Genomic DNA, 26,755 nt, shown 5'->3' with positions numbered 1-26,755 from the left:
TCAAAATAAAAAAATAATAATAAAAAAAACCTCCTCCTCCCCCGGCGGGAGGAAGACACGAAGAGTTCCGAAAAACTGAGCAGCATCCACGTCTGTCTCCCATCCAACATCCGTCCAACGTACATCCATCCTAATCCCAATCCCGGCTGTTGTCAAAGCTTGTTCGTAAGAAGATGATGAAGTTGATGATGATGGTGATGATGGTGAGAGCAGATGTATATTTTTTGTCCTTTTTTTTTTTCTTCTCTTTTTTAAAAACAATTCAACCAAATAAAAATAAAAAACATGTAAATAGAATAATATGTAGAAGTAGTATTAGGAGAAGGAGAAGAAGAAGAAGAAGAAGAAGAAGCAGAGCTCGGGGAAGAAAAACTCCGACTTCGACCAGGCACTGTCGCTGATAGACGGAGACAGTCACAGAACCAGCTGATACTGAGCTTCTATCCCACAACGCCGCCGCCGCCGCCGCCGCAAGAGGTCAGAAAACCTTTTTTTTTTTTTTTTAAACATTCCCACATCGCTGAGAGAGACGGGTAAGAGGAAAACAAGAAAAAGAGGACAACAAAACACGTTAATAAAACAAATAAAAAGCCAGAGGTGCTGCAGTGCGAGATAATCCCACACTTTAAACACCGAGTGCAGCTTTATATACATACAAATATATATGTATATATATGCTCCCAAGATGCACTGCTGCTGCTGCTGCTGCTGCGACGCCCCGCCCCCCTAACAACGACAGACAGACAGACAGACAGAAACCGTCTGATAAAAACAAACAAAAAAAGGAAATTAAAAACTTAGGCCAGCCCTGATTTGACAGTGACGACAACTTGGCAAAAAATCTACAATGGTGTCGCAGTTGTTGTTGTTGTTGTTGTTGTTGTTGTTTGTATTTTTTTTTTCTCTTGGGTCAGGAAGCAGGAAGTAGGTCACCGAGGAATGAGCAGCAAGACAACACTGCCTTTAATAGGCTGAGGCAGACAGACAGGTTGTCAGACAGATTAGACAGGCAGGTTCAAATACACTGCTGCTCCTTCTGACACACCAGTCTTTCCTTTTAAAAAAAAAAAAAGTACAGGGGGGGGGGAGGAGCTGAGTTAAGCCCCGCCCCCCCCCCACCCTCCTCTCTCTCTCTCCTCCACAGAAGTGGTTGGTTTGGCGTCGCTCCACTCGCAGCCAAACATCCGTCCATCCAAAAACACGGTGAGACATTAGGAGACAGCAATGGTGAGCTGACCAGGTGAGAAGTAAGAAGGAGGAGCAGAAGCAGGAGGGAGGGATGGAGGGAGGGAGGGAGGAGTCACTCTGTGAGCAGCTGCTGGAGGAGGCTCTTCTGCTGGGCCTGGTTGTTCTGGGAGCCCCCCTGCTGCACGGGGATGGGGATGGGGATGGGGCCCTTCTGCGGCGCCACGACGGCGCCGCCGCCAATGGGGCCCGGGCTGAGGTACGACGCGTCGCCGCCCACCAGGTTGACGGTGCACTGGACGTCGGCGAACACCTGAACCTGCTGCACCTGCGCGCACACACACACAGCCGTGTTAGCGGCGTGTCAGGAAGACACGGAGCTAGCGAGGGCTCGCTCGGTCAACGCGGACTGGATTTATGAGGGATCTGGAGTGACAGACTTTCTGGGTCTGTTTTTGGATTCTTATTTTGTGCTAAAGCCTTTGCAGCGGCAGCTCCTCGGATCTGGCACATTAGATGTTTCCAGACCGTTGAGGATTTTAAATCATCTATAAAAACCTACAATTTCTCCATGGCGTCCGACTACCATTGTTTTTTTGTGTGTGTGTTTGTTTTGCTTCGTACAGGCTTTCATTCTAAAATATTTTGTGTCTTTAAGCTTTCTAATTTTAATGAGTTTATTTTGTTGAGAGCTGGGCACGCTAACGTGTTAGCGGCGTCAACTTTAGCGCATGTTCCATGCCGACATGCCGTTCCATGCCGACTGACCGGGAAAAAGGCGCATGTGCATCATGTTTACGTGACCCCAGATTGATAAAACGAGTTGCTAAAGTAACGCTAAACTCTAAAAACAGAGGCAGACATACGCAGTACACAGGTACGCTAGCTATCTGTTAGCGCTGCTCTTTTCGTTTAATAAACAGACCGCTCCAGTTCATCTGTGGGTCCGCTAATGGCCCTAAAGAAGCTAATGCAGCTAACGGCGCTAACTGGTAACGATGACTGGACTCATGATGTAAACATGACGTCACATGCATGTCTTCTTCCCGGTCAGTCGTCATGCGCTAACATGCTATTTGACGTCATTCTGTACAGCACTTTGGTCAACCTTGATTGTTTTGTTTGTTTTGTTTTTTCAAAATCGCTATTTTTAAAACCACTGTCAGGCTCAACACTGTAAAGCCATAGTGGCTCCACAAACAGTCTTCTATAGAATATGTACACTCACAACGTTAGGGACACTTTTGGCACTTTTCCATCACTATAGTGCCTCCTCGATGTGGGCGGAGTCATCCAAACACGGCTGCGTGAAACTGCCGTGTTTATTAAGCACTTGTTTTTTAGTGTAACTGAATCATTAGAATCGGTTGATTTAGAAAAAGATTCGTTCACAGAATCGTTCAGTACTTCCTGCAATGACGGGAGCACAGGCTGGCCATTTTCTTTGCTAAATGTCGAAGATTAGCATAACATTTTCACGTCTTTTTAACGGATCTACAGTTCGGCGTTGTTCGCCCTGTCGGACGTCGCGCTCACGACTCTTCCAGTGACGACGCTCTCTGACCAACCGGTTGTCGGCAGTCTGTCGACGTCACATTTTAGTTTAATTAATCGCGTTAGCTAGCTTAAACCGCCGAGTCACTCACCTGCTGCTCGCTGCACACTGACCCCACGCTGCTGAGGTTACTGTTGCTCATGCCGACCGCCGGCCCCATGGGAGGTAACGAGCCGACACCGGCCGAGCCTCCGGCCATGGACACGGTGATGCTCATGTTGTTGTAAACCCCCTGCTGACCAAACGCCTGCCCTGCGCTCTGTCCTGACGGACTGAACAGGCTGCAGCAGACGAGGAGGAAAAACACACGGTTTGAGACGCGAAAGGTAAATTATTATTATTTTTTTTACTCGTCTGAGGTCTGAAATCCACTCGCTCACCTGTTGCTGCCGATGCTCGTCTGTTGCCAGCTCTTCATGTCTGGTGACTGGTAGCCAGGGGGCGGGGCTTGCTGGAGCAGAGGACTCTGGGAGGTCGGGTTCTGAGGTGATAATAACGGGCTGGTCGGGCTCATCTCAGGAGGGAAGGATGGGTCTGGCTGGACCATGGCTTTGGGAAAGGGGGGAAAAAAACAGATTGGAACAGAAAACACATTTTTTAAAACACTGCTTCACTATGAGCAGGATTTTTAGAAAATAACAGATCATTGATAAAGTATCTTAATGATATTAAATAATACGAAAAAATGCTTTAACATATACGAAACAGTAAAAAAATAAGTAAACTTTAGGGCGAAAAACCTCAGTTTTACTAACATTTATCACGTTTTGAGAACAAAAATATGCAAAATTGTAATAATGACGATTAAAAAAGGGGCTAAAATCATCATTATTGATAGTTTACATACTGGTCAAAATCACTGAATCAGATTAAAATATAATTCAACTACAAGAATAAAAAAATCAAAACAGTGTAATTGTGTTTGTGACAAACAACATTTTAAATAGTCATGCTGTGGGCTGTTTATTTCTAGATTTATGTAAGAAGAGTATTTGGCTCTAATGGCTCATTTAAGCTCAGCGGAAAATATCATTGCAAAGATGTAACAATGTGTTACATCTATACAAAATATTATTAAAATATAATAGTATTATATACTGTTAAAACATATTATTTTTGTTTTATTTGATTAGAAAGCAGTGGGTGTTGTTTTTGATGGATTAAACGTGTCAAAATCATCCCTAAAACACAGTATAAATGAATATTTACATTCATCTGTCAGCCTGTGATAAGTGATGATAAAGCAGTGACGTGTGCTAATGTAGAAAAGTGAGGATGTAAATGGTGGATCTGAATCGCAAAGAGTGTTTAACGAGCTTGTTTTCCTGTAAAAGCACCAACAGAGAAGATGTGACGTTTCCTCTGAACTCACCAGAGCCTCCAAACTGCTGAAACAGACTCTGCTGCAGTGAGGCGTTGATGCTGCTGCTGCTGCTGCTGCTGTTGTTGTTGTTGTTGTTAAACTGTCCCTGCACGCTGCTCATGAGCGTCTGGTTGTTCAGAGGAACTCTGCCTGACAGTTTGTTGTCCAGAGCGCCCCCCGACATGGGGCTGAAGTGACTCGGTGAGGTAGGGGGGTTCCCCGACAGAGGGTTGAAGCCTGACGGGAAGTTAAACTGCTGCTGCTGCTGCGGTGACTGCTGCTGTTGTTGAGGCGTCGTGGGCGGACCTTTGGGGAGGCGGGCAGTTCCGACGGGTCCCACGGTTCCAGTCGGCGCTCCTCCTCCTCCTCCTCCTCCTCCTCCTCCTCCTCCTCCTCCTCCACCTGCTGCTGCCATGTTCTGCCTCATCAGCAGCACTTTCTGCTGGAACAGCTGACGCTGGCGGTGCTGGATGCTGTAGAGTTCCCTCTGACGCTGCGCCAACATCTGGGCATTCAGCGGAGGCTGGCGAGGGAAACATTACACGTCGCCGTCTTGATTAAACAATTAAATCGCATTTAAGAGGAAAACGTTGTCAAATCCAACCATTTAGCTCATTCATTTGATGTTTTTACAGCCTTACAGACACTTAAAGATATTTACTCAGTGCTTTAAAAGGACACTGCGTAGTATTTATGGGTTTATATGACCCAAAATCCACTTTTTTAGTCGCTGTATAATAGTTTTTGTTTCATTTTCGTAGTGTTTCAAAAAGTCATGTAAAATAACATGGTGACGACATTTGACCGGCTGAGGATACCGTAGCGCTCAGGGAAGGGAGGGGGTGAGCAGAGGAGCAGTTCGTTGTTGTAAATTTCAGCCTCTCCTCTAGATGGCACTATAAACTACTTACTTCACCTTTAACTAGATCTGCAACTAACCATTGTTTTCATAATTAATCAATTAAATCGTTTGGTAGATAAAATGTCAGAAAATGCTAAAAAATGTGGGTCAAACGTCTTTGTTTTTGTCCACAAACCAAAATTATTCAGTTTGAAAGATTTCTTTGTTTATGTGGAGCAAAGAAACCAAGAAAATATTAACATTTAAGGAGCTAAAACAATTAGAAATCCTGTTTTAATCATGAAAAAAGCTTCAAATTGATTATCAAAATAGTTGACAATTAATTTAATCATCGATTAATAATCAATGAATTGTTTCAGCTCTTATTTTTAAAGCACTGAAATCAAGCCGTGTTTACATTTGGCCACTTGGGGGCAGCATTTACAGGCTGTACATAGAGTAAAAACAATCTCCATGTTGTTATGGGTTTACTCCTCTTTGACAGTAATGTGAAATAAACATGTAAACCTTTCAAAATAAAAGCTCCTTCACACGAAACGCCCGAGTGCAGCCGCTGTGATGTGAGTGAGACTCACCTGCGAGGGCATCTGAGGTTGTTGGACGCCGGGACGAACGGCCATGTTGACGTGCTGCACTCCTGCGGGGAACGGGTTAATGGCGGCCAGTCTGTTCTGGATCTGAGACCAGAGGGGAAAAAATAAAAAAAATAATAAGAAAACAAGCAGATGATGATACAGAGAGCAAGAGCAAGACGGGATTAAACATGATTCAGAAGAACAAGAACATATAGAGCTATAGTCGTTAATATTACAGTCACTGCAAGCTGCTCTAATTAACTGATTAAAAGATTATTTGTACGTATGAAGCTGCAAAATTAAATTTTTTCAGCCAGTTTTAATGTAAATGTGACTTTCTAGTGAAAAAAGAATGAAATTAAAGAATAATGTATTAATAAAAGTGTTTTAAAAGCTTCATATGTAGCATATAATAGACATAAATCACTGTTTTCTTTCGATATAGTTAAAATACGGAACAATTCACTGAATCTAAAACGAACATTTATTTTTACAAAGACTTTAAAATCAAATTGATGTAAAAATGTGAAAATAAACATTAAAGTGTGAATCAAACTGTGTAGGATTGCGTATAAAATGTACAATTTTAGAAATGATTTAACACATTTTTTAATTGTGTTTATTCATTATTAATATTATTTTTATTATTATGAATTTTATTTTGAAATATCACACCAGTGTCTTCATGCCTCCTCATGGTGGCGCTTCTTATGGGAATCAAACTGAAGTAAAATGTGAAAATAAACATTAACTGCGTAAGATTACATTAAAAAAATTACAATATTAGAATTGATTTCACATGTTTTTTTTAATGTGTTTATTTATGTATTATTATTTATTTTATTTTGAAATGTCACCAGTGTCACTATTTCATGCCTCCTCGTGGTGCATTAAAAATGTAAGATATTAGAAATGATTTAACACATTTTATTATTGTGTTTATTTATTATTATTATTATTATTATTATTATTATTATTATTATTATTATTATTTTGAAATATCACACCAGTGTCACTACTTCATGCCTCCACATGGTGGCGCCTCTTACAGTAGTAAAGGTGAGTGTAGTGTCTGACCTGCTGTGGGCCCTGCAGCCTCTGCTGCAGCTGCAGACGCAGCTGATTGGGCGGCAGCCTGAGCTGAGCGCTCATCCCCTGCGCTCGCGTCGCTCCGGGCCTCAGGCCCATGTTGGGCGCCGCTCCGGCGGGGAAAGAGCCCCGAGGCGGGGCCCCGAAGCCCAGGCCCTGGGGCCCCAACACCGTGGTCAGCTCTGACGGGGGAAACGGAGCCGGGGGAGGCGGCGTGAACTGGGCAGGGTAGGTGGAGAGTTTGGGGTCCACGGAGGCGGGCGTGGCAGTGGGTTGCTGGTTTGGGAAGGTTTGAGGCAACGGGTCATAGCAGCCGCCCTGGAGAGGAAAGACCAGGGGAATAGTAGGTGTTAGAAGATAGAAACGCTGCGTTTTTATACGTCACATTCATACAATTCTGCTTGTGACAGTGAGTTAAAGATCAGGGTCCGCCTTCAACATACAGGAAGTGGAAATGTGGATTTTTAAACTTAAATTTTGTTGTTTTTTTGTTGTGAAGACACTTGTTGAGGGTTTAACTTGTAGTTAAAACAATAAAAGTTTATTTATATAGCACATATTTCAACAACAAGGCATCTCAAAGTGCTTTACAATAATAATAAAAAATAATAAGGAAAAATCCAGCAGCATTAAAGTCATAAAAGGGATCATAAAACACAATAAAATCATTTAAATAGAGAGGTTAAAGAAAGATAGAGGAGAGAAGGGAATAAAAAGAGACTTAAAGTTGCAGTGTAGGCTGAGGTAAAGCAGCAGTGATGATGAAAATTAAATTTTTATTTAAACGCAGTGGCAAAACGGGTCGGTTTTGTAAAATTAAAAGGATGCGTTCATGACATTATTGTGTGGAATTCCCCCTATTATTGAACATCGGTGGCTACCAGGATGTAAAGAGGGTTTTTAATAAATGGAGATGTGGTTTCCACCGCAGGAACCAGAATCAGGAACCCGGGGACTTTCCCGCGGACTTTGTGTGTTTGTTTCCACTGCAGGAACCAGGAAATCACAGCAGGGAAACGGCAGCAGGTCGTTTTTCTTTGGCTGCAGAAACGCTCCTGAAGAAACTTGGATACGGACCAGGAAGCTTCTCAGCCTGCAGCGCTGAAAAAATACCTGTTTGTTTCAGGTGATTCGTGTGAAAAACACCTCGTAAACTTTCTATTTCTGCGGAGTGAAAGACACGGGGGGCGTGACCCTAAGTGGGTGGAACCACAACTTTTAAAGCATTTTTTAAATCACCATTTACTTTGCTGTATAATCAACTAAAAGGCGGCAAACTACAGGGTTTCCCACCAGGGCCGAACAATTAAAACCGTAAAAACGGCCGAGTGCAGGAGGCGTGTTTTTAAGCCAAAATTGTGCGTGAAATTACCTTTTTAGATTAACCATATTCCATATAGGCTAAGAAAACATCACTTTAAATGTATTATTCACATGAAAATGAATCGCAATCGTATGTTCGGTCAAAAATAACCGCAATTTAGACATTTATGCAACATAGTTTCTACACATTTTCGCCAATTACCAATGAAATTTTTCTCTTAAAAACTATCTTAAACTAAATAAACTATTATATTCTAACCTAACCCTTGTCATGACATACTAATCTACTTTTATTTTGCCAACTTGAGGTCCCGCCCACCTGCCTGTAGCCCCACCCACTTGTAGCTCCGCCCGTCTGCACATGGACACAATGGAAAATGCTTTAACTTTCGTTCTTCACCTTTGTCGTTTCGTGTAAACGCCGCGCCCGCCCGGCCTTTGATTCGTGCCGACACAAAAACTTAATGATAACTTTCGCCACTTGGAATGGAATCTCTGGTATTTGCTTTGCTTAATTATAGCCACGCAGCAACAAACGCAGATAAAAAGCACATAAAACGCGCGGATCTTTCTCACCTGCACCAGCTTGTCGATGCCCAGCGCCTTGTCCAGCTCGGCCAGCTCGCTCTCGTCCGTCCCGCTGAGGAAGGACACCAGCTGCTCGATCAGGGCTTTCTCGTCGCTCTGGCCCTCGGGCGTGGTCAGAGGGCCCAGCACCTCGTCCAAAGAACAGGGCACGCACTGCCTGCTCACGAGGCAGAGACAAACGCTTATGAACAACCACAACAATCTCTATCACTAGATTTATAACGAAAGAACAAATAAAGCTCATGTTTACTCTTGTGGCGACGCCAAAGGAGCCTGCAGAGACGAACCGAGACCGTCGAACGACAGCGTGTCGGACAGAGACAGAGACAGAGGCTGGAACTGAGAGTCGCCCAAATCCAACTTGGTTAAACCTGAAAAAGAGTTCAATACTTTTTTAATAAAAACTACAGAAAAAAAAACCAATAAACCTGGAATAAAGAATCTCACGTATCTCCTGAATATATTGGTGTTATTATTGGTTCATTATAAAGCTTTATATTACTTTCATGTTTTGTATATTGGTCACTCAAGTAGAAGTCGATTGATAAAAAGTTATTTTAAGACAATATTGTTCTCCAATCTGTGTGTCTGTACTGCAGCATTACAGCATTTTCAATAAAAAATAACTATATATAAACTATATATTTAATACTTGTGCCGGGCAGGTTAGCTAGCGCACGCTAACGCTGTTTATGTGACTTTTTTTGATTGTTAAAACGAGTCTCTAAAGTATCGCTAAACTTTAAAAACAGAGGAGCACATACGCAGTACACAGGTGCGCTGGTTATTTGTAGCGCTGCTCTTTTCTTTGTTTAATAAACAGACCGCTACAGCTGCGACTGTAGGTGCGGTAGCGGCGCAAAAGGAGCTAACGGAGCTAACTGGTAAACGGTGCCTGGACTCTGGCGCCGCGGCACGTAAGCATTATGTCACACGGGTCAGTCGCCCAGGGAAACGATATGAATATTAGCGTAAGCGACGTTATCCGCCGCTAACGTTAGCGCTCCCAGCACTAGTAAGTGCATGCAACAGGTCATGAATAAACATCATAAAAAGTCAAATAAATGTTTGGACTTTTTTTTAATCAAGGGCACAGTTTTTTAGAGTTTCTTTTAGATTAGAGAGGACTTTTTAATCCAGCAGAAAATCCAAGGAATATTATTTCTATGTCTCTGTATGAAGAGAACGAGTGGGAAAACAATCCATTCTCTGTTTCTACTATTTAAAATAAGGCTTTACTTTATTTTACTGTACATGAATACTGATATGTTTGAGGAAATGAAATCTTCCGTATATTTTCCTGGGCGTGGTTTCCACCACACCCTCACTCTCACATGTTTCATTTTAAAGTCATGTTCTTGAATGAATGAATGAATGAATGAATGAATGAATGAATAAATAAATGTATATATTACATTTTAAAAACATAACCTAACATATGCAGCCTTGCATTGTCCTCCTCTTCTTTTCTAAAGCTACAGTAACACAATACACTCTCAACACACCCTGCAGTGTACGCTACAGTCAGGTGTGTGTGTGTGTGTGTGTGTGTGTGTGTGTGTGTGTGTCTAAACCTGCAGAGGTCAACTCCACAATGGGACGCGGAGGTTTCAAGTTTCTCTTCTGAGCTCCACTGACATTTTCAGCCCGAATCTTGAAATCTTTTTTGTTGTTGTTGTTATTGTTGTTTTGTTGTTTTATGAACCAAACCTGGTTCTCACACATGTATCCGACTGCAACTGTGTCACCGTACCAGTGCTCGAGCTGAATGGGTTGATGATGTCCATCTCTGGGAAAGGGCTGCTGTCTTTGGACGTCTGGAAGAGGTCTCCCTGTCCTTGTCCCTGGACCTGGTTCTGGACCTGGACCCGTGTCTGGCCTGGAGTGGGGGGACTGCAGAAATCAAACGTGGTCTGACTCTGGAGACTGCAGCCTGAGGGGGGTCCTCCATCAACGAGTCCTGCAAAAACAACGATACGGAGTCAAATACTGGCACTGCAATGCCACCCAGTAGCCACTAGAGGGCACAGAACGGAGAGACTTGTGGGTTTTAATGCAAATTAGCATGAATTATTATTATTTTTAGGGCTGAAACAATTAACGACAACTAATCGATAAATGATTTTTCAGCTTCTTAAACAAGACATTTTTCTGACATTTTCAGGTTATTAATGGAGGAAAACACAGGACGATGGAAGATAAATCAAAGAGCGTTTTCCTTGACTCATCATTTCAATCGTTCCACATGAAACAGGAAGTTGCTTTAGCTTCTACAGTTTGAACATTTTCCAAACTTCAGTCCTGACTTGAAGACACATATTCACAGCGCCACCTGCTGGTAACAAGTCAATACTCCGTACGTATAAATGAAGGCTAACTATAACGTCAGGGTCAGATTTGCCCAAAATCTTGTCAGGAAAGGGACGACGAGATTTATCGGACCTTAAAACTGCTCTGAAGATGGAAAGATCATGACAGTGATGATATTATTAAAAAAAAAGAGTCTTTCTTTTTAATAATTAACATAAGTCTGCTGATTTTTTGGCATCTTAAATGTGAATATTTCCTGGTTTCTTTGCTCCACGTCACAAAGAAATCATTAAAACTGAATAAGTTTAATTTTTGGGGGTTTTATGAAACATTTTTCAACATTTTTTGACATTTTGGACTCGATGAATTGACTAATATAATGATGAAATAACTCTCGCACACACACGGGTAAATGTGCTGTACCTCTGTTAGGAGTGCCTGGAGGCTCTCTCTTCACATTTGCATTGCGGGGAGTGCTGGCCTCGCCAGGCTGGAGCTGAGTGGGCGACTGCAGTTTGAGCTGCGGCGACGGAGAGTGGAGCTGCTGCTGCTGCGGCGACGGCGACTGCAGCTGGGGAATGGACTGAGGCTGGGACAGCGGGGACTGGAGCTGCTGGACCTGAGCCGGGGCCGGAGAGTGGAGCTGGGAGCCTCCTCCTCCTCCTCCTCCGGGGGTCGTCGGATCCTCGCCGGCCTGCTTGGCCCCGCTCGGGCCTCTCAGTCCAGGCAGCAGCTGGGCGAGAGGGTCCATGTCAGCGGACATCTGAAGAAAACAAGAAGCAGAGACGAATGATCATGGATCGCATGGAAGAAGAAGAAGAAGAGGAAAATGATGGCATACAACCATGGAAAGAGAGATGGGAGAGAGACAAAAGGTCAAAGGTCAGCGAGCTTCAAAGGCTGCAGCTGCTAGCTGAGCCTACAGTGGAGGCAAAGTCCAAGGAAATACACGTCTGAGTTGATTTACAACAGCTGTCGGGCGACGGCCAGCGCAGGAAGCGTGCAGCGCCGAGCAGGAAGTTCTTTGTTTGATTGAAAAATGACACCGCGAGCTCTATGCAAATGAGGGAAACTGCGGCAACGCACGATAACACGTGTGCGCCGCCGCCGCCCGTCTGACGCGAACGCGCGTTGTGATTACTGAAATCGAGCGGGAGACGCGACACCAAAAATCAGCACAGATTAATTAACAAGGTCTGTAAATCATACTTTTGTGTTTTATTGAACCCAGTCTGCAAGAAAACATCCAGGTTTTCTGTTATTCATCACCGGCTGATTCAAGGAGCCGACCACGAAAACGTGACTTATGGCGCGTTTTCCGTTTGTCGTCGGAACTCTTGACCGACCGAGGATTTCCAACTCGGAAACTCGGAGCACCCTCATCTGCTCTGCTATAATAGAACTAGTAGTTAGTGTATTAACCGCGGGTAACGCTAGTTACAAGGTAACACACGAAGACTGTGTTAACTTGCACCTTTTACCAGTTAGCTCCTTTAGCTCTGTTAGCTCCTTTAGCGCCGTAAGCACGCCTACAGCGGAACTGGAGCGGTCTGTTTATCAAACGAAAAGGGCAGCGCTACAAATATCCAGCGTACCTATGTTGTGGTGCATGTGTGTGCCTCTGTTTTCAAAGTTTAGCGTTACTTTAGCGTTACTTTAGAAACTCAGGAGTCACGTAAAACATACCTCCCAGCACTAAATAGAACGTGACGCAACCTGGACTCAAAGAACTGTATGAAACACGGTCTTAAGAGTGTTACGCGTCCCGTACCGTCGAGTCTCTGCTGTCCTTGCGACTGTCTCGGCGGCCGCTCTCGCCGACCGGACTCGCTTTGGGGCTGACGCACGTCGAGCCGCCGGACGCTCCCGAGGGCTTGGACGACGCTCCGCCCGGCGCCACCGCAGCAGCAGCAGACGACGACGACAACGAGGACAACAGCCCCGTGCACGGCACGCCGTCGATGCTGGATCTCTTCTCCACCTTGACCCGGACCGTCTGCAGACTGAGGGCGGACGGAGGAGGCAGGTCTCCCAGGTCCTGAAGACGACAAATGGCGGTTAATATGTGACGGGAATTAAAAGGCGTGAATCTTTTTCATAGATATTACAAGCAAATTATTTTAAATTTTTTACATTTTGGTCCACTGGATCCTGAAGAACCTTCTGGATCTGTACACAACTACATCTACTTAAAGCTATTACCGTCTTACTTCATGAAATATAGTCTGATGGTGTCTGATCACGCATATAAATGCCAAATTCTGTTCAAATCTGATCAGTTCTGACGGAGATATGTGGTATCACCATCACCAGAACTTCCATGGTGGATATAATAAAGTATTGATATCTAATGGTCACCTTCTCGTCTGTGTCCAGGAGAAAGCGGAGTAACTGGTGGTCTTGCGGTTCTCTGGCGCCGGCTTTAGACCCGGTGGTGAACGCCGGGCTGGCGGGCGTCTCCCTCTTGACCTCCAGGTCGTTCTTGTTGCCTCCGTCCTCCGCGGCGACGGACGAGTCGCTGGGACTGCTGTCCTGGAGCAGCCGGTGGAGGATCTTGTGTCGCTGCGTGAGGGTGCTGTGCGAGGCCGGGCACTGCGGCAGGGGAGGTGGTTTCGGGGGATGAGGTGACGACGATTCAGCTGCTGTTCCGTTGCTGACGTCCAGGAGCTGACTGAGTCTGGGCGTGGCCAGCTGTGAGGCAGAAGGAAGGAGGGCTTTAACAGAGTCCTCTCCCGCTCCTTCGCCTCCGTCCGAAGCTTTGGCAGACGGAGGCCGCGTTGAGGCGCTGGTGGGCGTACTGGCTCGTCTCTGAGCGACCGGAGACGACAGGGAGAAGGTTCCCGTTAACCCGCCGCCGCTCAGAGCCCCGCTCGGGGAATGGAGGCCTGGCGTGGAGGGTGAGAAGGGGTTCCCCGCCAGGCGAGGACTTCCCCCTAAACCAGGACTGGCCCGCGTCATCCTGGGCGACATAAAAGAGGTAGGGGCGGCTGTGAGTGGGCTACTCAAAGGGGAGGGGCTGTTGACCTGCTGGGGACACGTCCGGTTGGGCGTCAGGTGGCCCGTGGGCGTGGCTTGGCTGTGTCCGTGGGGGGAGGCGTTGCTGTTGTTGTTGGGGTGAAGGCCTGAGGAGAGGAGGCCTGAACCTTGGGTCGCGTTGCTGCCGGGAAGGAGGGTCGGGGAGCGGGGAGGAGGAGCTTGGGCAAGGCTGCCAAGGGTGGGTGTAGTGTTTTCCTGAGAGCTAGCAGTGTTGTGTTCCCTGGGGGAGGAAAAAAGACAAGTGTAAGAGGAGAGGAGGAAACGCACAATGTCAACCTCAAAAGGTGCACAATTAATCCTGGGTATGTTCACACGGCCTCGAGACCTTCTAGAGACGTCCACGAGGTAAATAGTTTGATATTTGAGGTTTTATTCAGTCACCAAAATCAGTTTCTACTCATTATTTTCTAGTGTTAGGCACGTTAACGGAGGTTAACGGTGCGTTTCCATGACAACTGACCAGAAAAAAGACATGCGTGACCAGTCCTGGCACCGTTTACAAGTTAGCCACGTTAGCTCCTTTAGCTGCGTTAGCTATTTTAGCGCGCCTACAGTCGAACTGGAGCGGCCCGTTTATTAAACGAAAAGAGCAGCGCTATAAATAAGTGTGCGTATGTGTGCGTCTGCTTTTAAACTTGAGCGTGACTTTAGAGACTCGTTTTAACAATCGGTCGTCATGGAAACGCGTCATTAACCGCCGTTAACGCTTTATTTTCATGATCGACTTACCCGTTTACCTCTTTTTCCCTATTAACTGACTCGCCGTTTGGTTCATAACATGATGGAAAAAAACCTCTAACTGACGATGTTCGCTCGTTTGTTTACGTTTATCTTTGTGGGCCTAGCCTGGTTAAAGATGGCCAAATTCAGATTACGGAATGATTTTTCAACTATTTTGTTTATAAAAACAAATAAATCAGTGTTGTTTTCTGATTTTTCAGCTTCTTAAATGGGGGAAATGGTCTGGATTCTTTGCTCCATAGAATACAGAAACCATTAAAGCTGAATAATAACATTTGAGTCAGGGTCAGAGTTGCCTTAATATTTTGTCGGTGGCGGTTTCCATAAAACACCTGTTTTTCACTTTAAATTCACTACTAAATTAAACATCAACTAAATTCAGAATAGTTTTGATTGATTCAAGTAAATTATTATTATTTTTTAATGATTTCTTCAGCTTCTTAAATGGGGAAAACAGTCTGGATTCTTTACTCCATTTAATACAGAAATCATTAAAACTGAATAATTTGGGACATCTGGACATTTGAGAATGATCATTTTTAAGATTTGGGAAACACTAAGGAACAATTTTCCACATTTTAATTAACAAAATAATGACAGATTAATCAACGATAATAATAATAATCCCGTCATGAACACCATTTTTCACTCTGACATGTCAAAATATCTGCTCCGAAAAAGGTCTAGAGAGATCTTTTAAAACCCCAAACATGTACATCCGTGTGTGTGTGTGTTACTGCACCTGTCAATAGTGTGAATGCCCATAATGAAAGGCTGTACGTCAGGGTTGGGCGGGCACCAGAACTTGCAGCGGGTCTGAGCGCTGAGCTGCGTGCCGTCGCTTAGTGTGAAATGGTACAGCGGGCTGATGGCGCTGCCGTGGGTCATCACTGCAACACAAAACACAGGGATTAAAAGACGCCGATCTTTTATTTCTCCACACGTTTGTATCCGCACCGATTTGCCGGAAGACGCTCGACTAAAATTAGTAACGACGACAAGTCAAAACTGGCCCTTTATCCTTTCATCCTTTCACCGGCATGCACTTATTAAAAAGCCCGATGATAGATTCCTGTTCACGGTAAATGTTTTCATACAGACTGAAGAGGAAATTATAACAATATCATTAGTTTTACATCATGAAATCCACCGTGGATCAACCATTTATTCGTCTTTCTACTGCTTTGTCGCTGGTGCCAATCACAGCAGTTTAAAAGAATATAGAAGAAGAATATAAAAAACACACATTTTAAAGCATGAAGCACAGCAGTTTAATCCAGGAAGGTGATGGTGGTGAAGAAATGGTCGCTTTTAAAGCCCGATATAAGTATAATAAGAACACTGTATAACATATATGAATCAATATCTATTTATATATCTGTCTTGTGAATTAATTAAGACCTGAAAAGGTTTAGGTAACAATTTTTGTGTTTTTGACCCATTTATTTAGTTATTAGCTTTTTCCACCTTCTGATCAAATGTAAGTGTTTCATGGAAACAAATAATACAAAAGAATTACTTAACTTAAGTGCAATTATCTACACAATTGTCTGTAAAAATGTGAAAAGTAAATGAAATGAGGCATAAATAAACGACTTTTCGACAATAAAATAAATTTTTACTGACATACTGATAAACAGATTATTTAAAAAAGGGAACATTTGAGTCCCTACCTGTAGCTTATACCTTTTTAGAAAGACCTACATCACTTTCACCATGAAGAGGACAGACTACAAGTTGGAATATGACCAAATCAGTCCACTGCTGACAAGTTTGAGCAGACAAAATCAACATTTTGAGCTATTTTCATGATGTTTTTGTCGTCAGAATCCTCACAAATTAAACCGATCTGTCTCTTTGGGTCTTTCACAGAGCTCGTTTCTTCTTCTTTTTCTTTAAGGTTTTAAATTTACAGCCTAGCTTCAAACCTACTGTAATAATACCGATGATGAAAACTCACCCTCGTGCAGCAGCTTCTTGGCGTGCGAGGGCTCTTTTCCCTGCTGCTGAAAGAACGCGTAGATGCACTTCCTGACCAGGTCCTCCCAGCCGGGCCGGCCCGACGCTCGCAGCGCACTGGTTTCTATGGAGAGGATCTTCCCTGGAGGTGAGAGACAGAGATACACAATTATATTGTGGTATTCCATTATGACAATATTTGTGACAATAGCTCACGTAATTTCAAAATAAAAGTTTTTGTTTTGACAGAGTTCACAATTAATTACATTATAAGCATGAAATTTTACTTCTAGGTTTTCAAGGTAGTGAGCGGTAGTGTGGGAGGAGCTAATATTAGCATAGCACGGTTTTCCATCATGATACAGCAATGACGGTATTTGTGACAATAGTTTATGTAATTTCAAAATAAAAGTGTTTGTTTTGACGGAGTTCACAATAATAAAAAAAAACACATTTATGAAGCAAACCTTCCTTAAAGGATAAAAATGTAACTCAAAGACATTTATTCCGGGTTTCACTGCTAAATGGAACAAAATAAATAGAAAAAGTTTATGTAATTTCAAAATAAAAGTGTTTGTTTTGACAAAAAAACATTTATGAAGCAACATTTATCTATAAATATGGAAAACGGACATTTGGAGTTTGAAAACTCTGGCGTTGACCTTTATTTTGTCACAACGGTCTACTGTCGTGTGGCTACAGACACGTATGAAACACTGTTAACAACTGTACTGTGTATAATAAACGGACAATATATGCCTGCAAATGTGACGGCAACAAGCAAAGACGACTTCTGTGAAGTGTAAAGCGTGGACAGTTACCTGTGGGGTCCTGCTTGGTGATGAAAGACTCGCTGTTGATGGCCTGAGAGCGAGGTATGCGACAGGCGATGCAGATCAAGCAGCTCTGCAGGTCTGAGGGAGGACAAAGACAAAGACAAGTCCTCACAGAGCGTCTTTAACAAAAAGGACAAACCGAGAACACGATTCAACAATTTCCCAGCGTGGGTTTTCTTTGACGACAGCGCAGATTAAAACACAAGCACAGTGAATCTGCAATGCGGGAGAACACATCGCAGCTTTATCAAGGCCACTGCACCAGGGAATCCAAATAATAAATTGTCCTAGGAAAAGAGACCAGGCACTTGTTTCCGTACCGTCGGGCTCCTCCTGCAGCGGTCGAGGCTGAGAGACGGTGAAACACTGCATGATCTCGTACTGCTGTCGAGCCTCCAGGTTTTCCGAATCGGCCTCGTCCGGCGGCCTCTTCAGCATGCGACAGTTGAAGGTGTGGCTGCTCCGGCGGGCGGGCTCCTGCGGCCACGGCACGCCGTTCACTGGAGAGGAAAGGTGATATTTGTTTGACTTTTGACGGGATTGAACAAAAACTACACACAAAAAAAAGGAAGAATTTTGTTAGTTTCCTTTAAATAGAAACATACTTCTCTATTTTTTCTTAATTAATATCATTTTCCTTTCATCACAAATCAATACAAAGTCAATACAACAGGCTCCGAAAAAATGGTTGGCCGCGGGGCCAAAATTTCACTTTCACTTCAGAGTCGCACTTGTGTTCTGACAACGCTGGGAACTTGAAACTTAAAAGGAGAGGGTAAAAATAATCTACGTGTAAATATTTAGTTTATTTGCCGAAACAGATTAATAATCAAGATGGGATTAAGTTCAAACTGTGTCCTTGTATTTGACACTGAACACACTGGAGTGCTTCCAACCAAGCAGCACGTGTTAGCGAGGGTTAATACTACACTATATTGTCATCAGATAAGCATATTTGTAGGGTTGCAACGATTAATTGAAAAGTTTCCTGATTTTCTAGCTTCTGAAATGTGAATAACAAACAAAGAAGTCATTAAAACTGGATACTTGTGGTTTGTAAAAGAGACATTTGAGGACATCATCCTTGTATTTCTGACCATTTAATGGATCAAACGATTACTCGATTGATTAAAAAAACGGATGGACAGATTAATCCATCATGGAAATAATGGCTCGCTGCAGCCCTACAGAGAAAACTGACCAGGAATCAATAAATCAATAATCCATAAACACCTAAACACAAGCACAAAACCATAACCAGACGCTCTGGGCTGTAAGAACAATCTGTGTGTTTTTGTTTCTCCTGCGGTTAAAAGGCTGATTTGTTTCAAGTCTCTCTCGCTCTGTGAGAGCAGGTTGTGGAGGAAGGAGAAAGGACAGCTGTGGTGACTGGCACGGAACTAAAAGGGATTACAAGATCAACACAAAATACAACCCGGTAACCTTGTCGCCTGCTGCAGCTCTTATCTTTTGTCCTCACACGACCCTCATCAGGCCTCCCCCCCTCCTCTTCCCTCCTCCTCCTCCTCCATTTCCACTATAATCTCTCCTCAAGGTTGGAGCTATAAATTAAAATAACATTAACACAGTGAACAGTCATTGTTTCATTCTTCCCTCACACACACACACACACACACACACACACACACACACACTCCACTGCCTGTTTCTTTCTACGGTTTAGTATGTCGTCCAAAATTTGACCAAAAAAAGAAAATTGTCCAAAATTTGACAAAACAGTCACACTTTAGTATGTTGTCCAAAAGTTGACAAAAAAAACATTTAAACAAAATTTGTACAACATTTGACAAAAAAAGTCATTCGTATGTCGTCCAAAATTTTACAAAAAAATCCCCCCCAAATTTTTTTCCAAAAGTTTACAAAAAAATCCTGAAAAACGTTTTTTCCAAAATTTGACAAATAAGTAAAAAATGTTTTTCCAAATTTTGACAAATAAGTAAAAAATGTTTTTCCAAATTTTGACAAATAAGTAAAAAATTTTTTTCCAAAATTTGACAAATAAGTAAAAAATTTTTTTTCAAAATTTGACAAAAAAGTCCAAAAAAGTATGTCATCCAAAATTTGACAAAAGTCATAATTCAGTATGTTGTCCAAAATGTGATTAAAAAAACATCCCAAAAAATTCCCCCCAATTTTTTTTAGTGTGTGGTCCAAAATTTGACAAAGAAAATTCCCCAAAAACGTTTTATCTAAAATTTGACAAATAGGTAAAAAAAAAAAAAAAAGTATGTCATCCAAAATTCGGCAAAAGTCATAATTCAGTATGTCGTATGATATGTGATTAAAAAAACATCCCAAAAAAGATGTGTCCAAAAAAATTCCCCCAAATTTTTTTTAGTATATTTGACAAAAATTTGGTCCAAAATTTGACAAACAAATCCCTATAAAATTTTGTCCAAAATTTTACAAAAAAGTAGTAGTAGTATTTCCAAGCTTATGTGTTTAAAACTGAAACTTCATACTGTTTTGCGTCAATAAACCAACTCAAACGTCTGCATTCTTGAACTCACCGAGGCTTTTGGGGAGCAGGTTCCGCACAAACTCGTTGTGGTCTCCCACGTGCAGGATGCTGTAGACGCTGGAGGTCATCAGCTCCTCCTGGCCGTAGCCGAGGTAACTCGTCACGTTCTCCGACACGAAGACGATGCGGCCCTCGCGGTTGACGACGAAGAAGAAGCCGTCGAGGGCCTGCGTGACGTGGACGAGGAGTAAAGTGAGATTAAGAGTGCGGAGCTGGAGTTGAATGTAATCTCAGTGTGTGGGTGTGTGTGTGTGTGTGTGTGTGTGTTGTTTACCTCGAGCAGCATTGGCCCCAGAGCCTCCTTCTCCACCAGGCCCTGGCTGCTGGAGGAGATGTCGCTCTTCTGCACCTCGTCATCTGGAGACAGAAGAGCTGCTTTCTCTGCCAGGAGGGAAAAAAATATTTATTATTTATTTTTTTAACATTTTCATAATCGACTGATGTGTCAGTTAGTGTATTGATGGATAGATTTGGTTGTTTGGACCATAAAATGTTGTAAAATGTTGAAAAATGTTGTCGTCGAAAAGTATCTCGGAATGACTCGAAATTTACCATCATAATAGTCGGCATCGCCCTGAACAAGGATCCGTTGAAAATATTTGCAAAACTGTAAAGGAATAATTTTCATGAATTTTTTAAATTCAGGAAATTATCCATTTGCCCTGATGCACTTTGACAGTGAGCTGACTTTCTTCTCAAAAACGAAAAGTTTCTCAGAATGACTCGAAATTTACCATCATAATAGTCGGCATCGCCCTGAACAAGGATCCGTTGAAAATATTTGCAAACCTCTTAAGGAATAATTTTAATGAATTTTTGAAATTCAGGAAATTATCCATTTGCCCTGATGCACTTTGACAGTGAGCTGACTTTCTTCTCAAAAACGAAAAGTTTCTCAGAATGACTCGAAATTTACCATCATAAAAGTCGGCATCGCCCTGAACAAGGATCCATTGAAAATATTTGCAAACCTCTTAAGGAATAATTTTAATGAATTAAATGAATGAATTTAATGATCCTGATGCACGACAGTGAGCTGACTTTCTACAAAAAAACATTAGGCAAATTTGCGTTGTGCCTAATGAGGTTGCACAGTGTTTGTATTATGTTAGCCTTTTACATTCCTTATCATGCATTACCATAACTGAAAAATCTTCAGCTCCGACTATAGGAATACATACGTCCTACGGGCACTGCACTAGTTTCAACAACACACTGCATGTATGGTGTTGACTGGTTCCGACTCACCCTGCTCGCGCCGTTTGATCTGCTGGATTTGGTCCACGGTGCTCTTGAGGATGTGGCACTTGTCGGGCTTGGCGCTGAGACTGGCAATGTCGCCCATGTTGGACGACAGCAGCTCGGCCAGCTCCTCGATGTAGCGGCACTCCAGCTCCCGTCTGCGCTTCTCCAGGCTGCGGCGACGAGACACAGACACGGATTTAACTTTTTCATGACAAACACAAACCAGCATTCAAATAATCAAAGAAAATAATGACACAGATGATGGTTAAACTACAACCGTTAAACTAGAAAGACTAATATCAGTAAATATCAGTGCTGGGCATGTCATGTTTATGTGCCCCGGCGCCAGAGTCCAGGCACCGTTTACCAGTTAGCTCCGTTAGCTCTTTTAGCGCCGTTAGCGCGCCTACAGTCAAACTGTAGACATGTAAACATGACGTCACGCACATCTTTTTCTGGTCAATTAATTGTTTTCTCTGGTCAATAAAAGATTGGAAAATGTTCATCAGTATTTCCCAGTGATTTCTTAGTTATTTGGAGGAAAGAAAACAAAAAATACTAACACTACATCCTAATAATAAGCGGAAATTGTATTATTTTGTGGCCCTATTTCATAATATAAGACATTATTACACAACGTGTGTACTGTGTAGTCAGACAGACATTAATATTAAGATGCGGGAAAAAGCCATAAAACCCTTATTGTCAGTGTCGGTAATCCGCAGCGTTACTGCTCAGCCGTTTATGTGAGTGACGGGAACAGAGAGGGAGGAAGAAATCAGAGACTCTGAGGAAACGCTTAGACAAGAATAATCTCAATAATTCATGTCGTACAGGTGAACCCGCTGAGAGACAGACAGATGGACAGGGAGGAAGACAGGTGTCTCTGTCTGTCCACACATGGACAGCTGTGAATGTGAGGCCTGAGAATGTTGACAGGTCGATAAAGCAGTTTGATTTAAAGGAAATCTTCTTTTTTTTTTTATTCAAAAAGAACCACGGTGCTAAATTAAACATGGATTATTAATAATGCGAGTACATAACTGAGATTATTTCACTTTTTTCTTGCCGTTTCAAGACCGCCAAATGAGTCGAGTATGAAATAAACAAGTGCAACAGCAGGACAACAACAGAAAATAACTAGTATTGGCCTAAAAACACCTGTTTTATCGGTCTGTAACAGATATTGGCAAAAAGTCTAACGCCATTCATCTCTACTTGGTATAAACCTGAGTTGAATAAAATAAAATAAAACCCTGATATAACATCAATTGTGTATGAATTATATCTGTTAAAAGTTAGAGTTCTCTGAACTTCTGCCACACACACATGGCGTGAGTAAAGCAAGGCAACACGGGGTGGAAATGTGGGACAAACAAAGCCGGTATTTCGTCCACTTAAGTCCGATTTCCAGCCGCGACTCATTCAAACAATGCTACTTCTAAATGTTAATTACTCTTTCGTCTTATTTGTTTCACAGTACGCTTGCTTACGTTAGCCAAATATCGCGTAGAGTGTTGTTGTCGACTTGTATTTTTCCCCGATTTCTCAACGGCCACCGTTGTTAATTAACAATCTTCATCTTTTTGTTCAGGAAAACCCGACTTAAACAGAGTTTTTGACGTATATTTCGCTGCTAGATTCAACCAGTAGTCATTTTTTAAAAATTCTTATAAATCAGTTTTTGAGTGTGTACATAATACGGGTGACGTGTTCAATGAGAGACCTTGGAACAGGTGGTTTGAATTATGATTTTTCAAGAGTTGTGAAATGCATGAGTAACACTACAAAGTGCAGTGTTACAGTAGAGCTTTTCACCCCCCCCCCCGCTCACCGGAGCGACGCTAACTTATTATACAGTAAAAAAAAAAACCAAAAAAAACTTCAGAATAACTTAAATCCGCCTTTAAAGTTAAGCCTCTTTGCGCAGCCTCGTGCTTATCCTTAAGTCTCCAGTTGCAATAATATACTTTAGGCCTGAAAAGTTGCAGCAAGGTATGTGGTAAACATCGGGAGGGAGGAAGAAGAAGAAGAAGAAAAAAGAGAAACACGCGTGTGTGTGTGTGTGTGTGTGTGTATATACGAGTATGTGCGTGCGTATGTGTATGGAACGACAACAGCAAAAAGTAGGTCAGTGCTCTGGGCCGGCCAGAACACACAGGCGTGGTGGTGAGGGAGGAGGAGGAGGAGGAGGAGGAGGAGGAGGAGGAGGAGGAGGACGCTGCTGTGTGAATGTGCAGGTCAGTGGCTGCGTGAAGTCGCTGTAGAAATATCATCGAGGCTGTTACGTCAGATTACATCAGTGACTGGGCTTAAAAGGGAGTTCACACACACACACACACACAGTGTGTACATTTTTATCCATTATATACTCTATTATGAACTCTAATCTTTAACCTTAAATAGCTTAAATTTAAGCCGCAACTGACCTTAACCTAACCCTTAAAAGACTCACAAACGCAGAGTTCACACACACTACATTCATTCATCATCTAGTGTATGACAAAGTCTGATCTTTAACCTTAACTTAAATCTGCATCTGACCTTAACCTGAAAAGAAAAAGCCTTAGAAGACTCAAAAACAGAGTACACACACACACACACAACTATATGACAAACTCTAACCTTGAACCTCAACTTAAAGCTGCACCTGACCTTAACCCTAAAAGAAGAAACCTTAAAAAAACCCCAAAAGACTCAGACACAGAGTTCACACACACACTACATTCATTCATTATTTAGTGTATGAAGAACTCTAACCTTTAACCTTTACTTAAAGCTGCATCTGACCTTTACCGCATAAGAAAAACCCTTAAAAAGACTCACAGACACAGCGTTCACACACACTATATTTATTCATTATCTACTATATGACAAACTCTAACCTTGAACCTTAAATTAAAGCTGCATTTGAGCTTACCCTTAAAAGAAAAACCCTTAAAAGACTCAAAAACTGAGTTCACTCACAAACTATATTTATTCATTATCTAGTGTATGATGAACTCTAACCTTTAACCTTAAATTTAAGATGCAACTGACCTTAAATCTTAAAACAAAAACCCTTAAAGACTCAAACACGGAGTACACACACACTATGTACATTCATTATTTACTTTATGATGAACTCCAACATTCACCCTTAACTTAAAGCTGCATCTCACCTTAAGCGTAAAAGACAAACCCTTAAAAGACTCACAACACAGAGTTCACACACACTATATTTATTCATTATCTAGTGTATGATGAACTCTAACCTTTAACCTTAAATTAAAGCTCCATCTGACCTTAACTGTTAAAGACAAACCCTTAAAAGACTCACAACACAGAGTTCACACACACTATATTCATTCATTATCTACTGTATGATGAACTCTAACCTTTAACCTCAAATTAAAGCTGCATCTGACCTTAACCGTAAAAGAAAAACCCTTAAAAGTCCCTTAAAAGACTCACAAATAGAGTGCACACACACAATATTCATCCATGAGCTACTATACGATGAACTCTAACCTTTAACCTTAAATTAAAGCTGCATCTGACCTTACCCTTAAAGTAAAACCCTTAAAAGGAACCTTAAAAGACTCAAAAACAGAGTTCACACACACTATATTTATTCATTATCTACTATATGAAGAACTCTAACCTTTACCCGTAAAAGAAAAACCCTTAATAAACCCTTAAAAAACTCGCATACATACACTACACTAATCTTTAACCTTAAATTAAAGCTGCATCTGACCATAACCTTACAGGAAAAACCCTTAAAAAAAACCTTTAAAAGATTAAACGAATGAGGTAAAATGATAAGAGAGCTGTGATTGGTCGGGGGGGCGGAGTTAAACAGCTGTTTGATCACACGGGACTGAACATAAATAATGTGTCAATTAGATTAATTAGTTCATACATTCATGATGTCACACACACACACACACTTTAATGCATGCCTCCCGGTTTGAAGCGGTTTCAGCCGTTCATCTGTTTGCACACCTAACTCACTGTAGGACATCAGCTGGACTTTGTGCGACAGAGCTGGCAGAGGTTAAGTCAGTCAAATGTCCAGATCATCTGATCCCGACATATAGTTTGCACCATGTATGCTGAATAAAGGATAAATAAATGTGACTTTTTTGTGGGTTTTTTTTTTCCTTTACCTTTGCCCTGACGTGTCGCACGGTGAGCCCTTCCTCTTGCGCGACTCTGGCGCGGCAGGGTCCAGCAGCGGGCTTTCCCCGACTGCACTCATTTTCAGCTTCAACTGACCTGCGGGAGGATAAAGAGACGCGTTAAATGACAACAGCGACAAAACAAGTGCAACCATTATCCTTTTTTCTTTCTTTCTTTTTCCATAATCCTAAAAAAAAAAAAACAGTGGCCGTGGGAGGCGTTTTTTTTTTTTTTTTTTTTCACCATCATTAGTTACACAACAGCCACTGCTACCGCTAAGTGAGGTATATAATACTGCATATAAACATGGCACCGTGCCAGCGCTGAGATTCACGTAAGCTCATGTGAACTTGAGCTCAGGGTCACAGTTCGGTGCAGCACATTCAAAAACAAGAGCTGGAACTTAAGAGGAGGGGCTCGGATACTCACGCACGAGCGTTAAAGAACCCCATACACAAGACAGAAAAGGTATATAATCATAACTTTACATTAAACTGTGAAGATTTGCCCCCAAAAACATCACTAGACGCCATTAAACACCTGTAAAATAGTGGTTTAGGGGTTTGTTTACAACACTTTTTGTAACTTAAAATTAAAAATGTGTTTTTTTTCCACACACACATCTATTTATTCACATTCCACACGTTATTTACATTGCAGAAAAAGAAACAAAAACACCACCAATGGCGAAGTGAGTGCATTACAGCATCTCAACTCGTACAAAGAAATAATTATTTCCAGGGGTTTATCTTTCTTTTTTTTTTTTTTTTCTTCATTCTTCCTCCAGTAAACAAGATTTACGTCGTTTATTCCACGAGAAACGCATAAATAATTTATAAGGCGTATTTAAATGTTGCCCGGGTATGTGATTGAGAACATACAGTAGCCCTGAGGGTTATACAACATGTCATACATTAATTCCAGAAATGTTTGTGACGTTTAAACTGCGCAACATCTGGAGCTGATTGGGTCCGTGGCGGTGATGCTGTTCTCGGGTACTTTATCGTACAATAAAAAGGAAAGAGGCCTCTCTAATATTCTCCCCTCTTCTGTGTTTCTCCTTTTATGGAGTCTGGAAAGTCGACAGTCTACGTTTCTCGTTTCACTCGGTCACGAGCAGATTCAGGTAGGCGTAGCCATGACAACAAGAAAAAAGCTGCGACATTTAATGAACTAAACCATGTTCAGACGACAGGAGGTGATTAGTTTAAGCAAACAGTGGCGTTAAAGTCATCTTAGCGGCATCACACGAGGGATATAAAACGGGGAATAGAACGATATCACGTGTCCGATACCGATATCTATCAATACTGGTATCAGTCCGATACAACTATGAAGCTGTTAGCGACACATTTGCGCTAATTCCAAGACCTAACTCTACA

At 42.3% G+C, this 26,755-nt stretch overlaps 1 protein-coding gene across 1 annotated transcript; it reads right to left on the bottom strand.

Moving 5' to 3' along the window:
* Nucleotides 1–1,300: 1,300 nt before the first annotated feature.
* ncoa1 (nuclear receptor coactivator 1) lies at nt 1,301–25,464 on the bottom strand (the record flags this gene model as incomplete). The annotated part of the gene is made up of 21 exons (XM_083898621.1): nt 25,361–25,464; nt 21,213–21,379; nt 20,239–20,345; nt 19,954–20,131; nt 17,743–17,922; nt 17,408–17,500; nt 16,588–16,728; nt 15,370–15,517; nt 13,209–14,106; nt 12,622–12,888; nt 11,274–11,613; nt 10,294–10,500; nt 8,791–8,911; nt 8,529–8,697; nt 6,618–6,947; nt 5,541–5,642; nt 4,506–4,626; nt 4,113–4,463; nt 3,121–3,289; nt 2,832–3,021; nt 1,301–1,513 (listed from the first exon to the last, which is right to left on the bottom strand). Exons 1-21 carry the CDS (start codon nt 25,450–25,452, stop codon nt 1,301–1,303), a joined length of 4,584 nt encoding a protein of 1,527 aa, XP_083754747.1. The 5' UTR covers nt 25,453–25,464.
* Between the last annotated feature and the right edge of the window lie 1,291 nt (nt 25,465–26,755).

The sequence above is a fragment of the Microchirus variegatus genome, assembly GCF_963457635.1.
Source record: "Microchirus variegatus genome assembly, chromosome: 12".
NCBI lineage: Eukaryota > Metazoa > Chordata > Actinopteri > Pleuronectiformes > Soleidae > Microchirus > Microchirus variegatus.
This window is presented reverse-complemented; position numbering and strand designations above follow the sequence as displayed.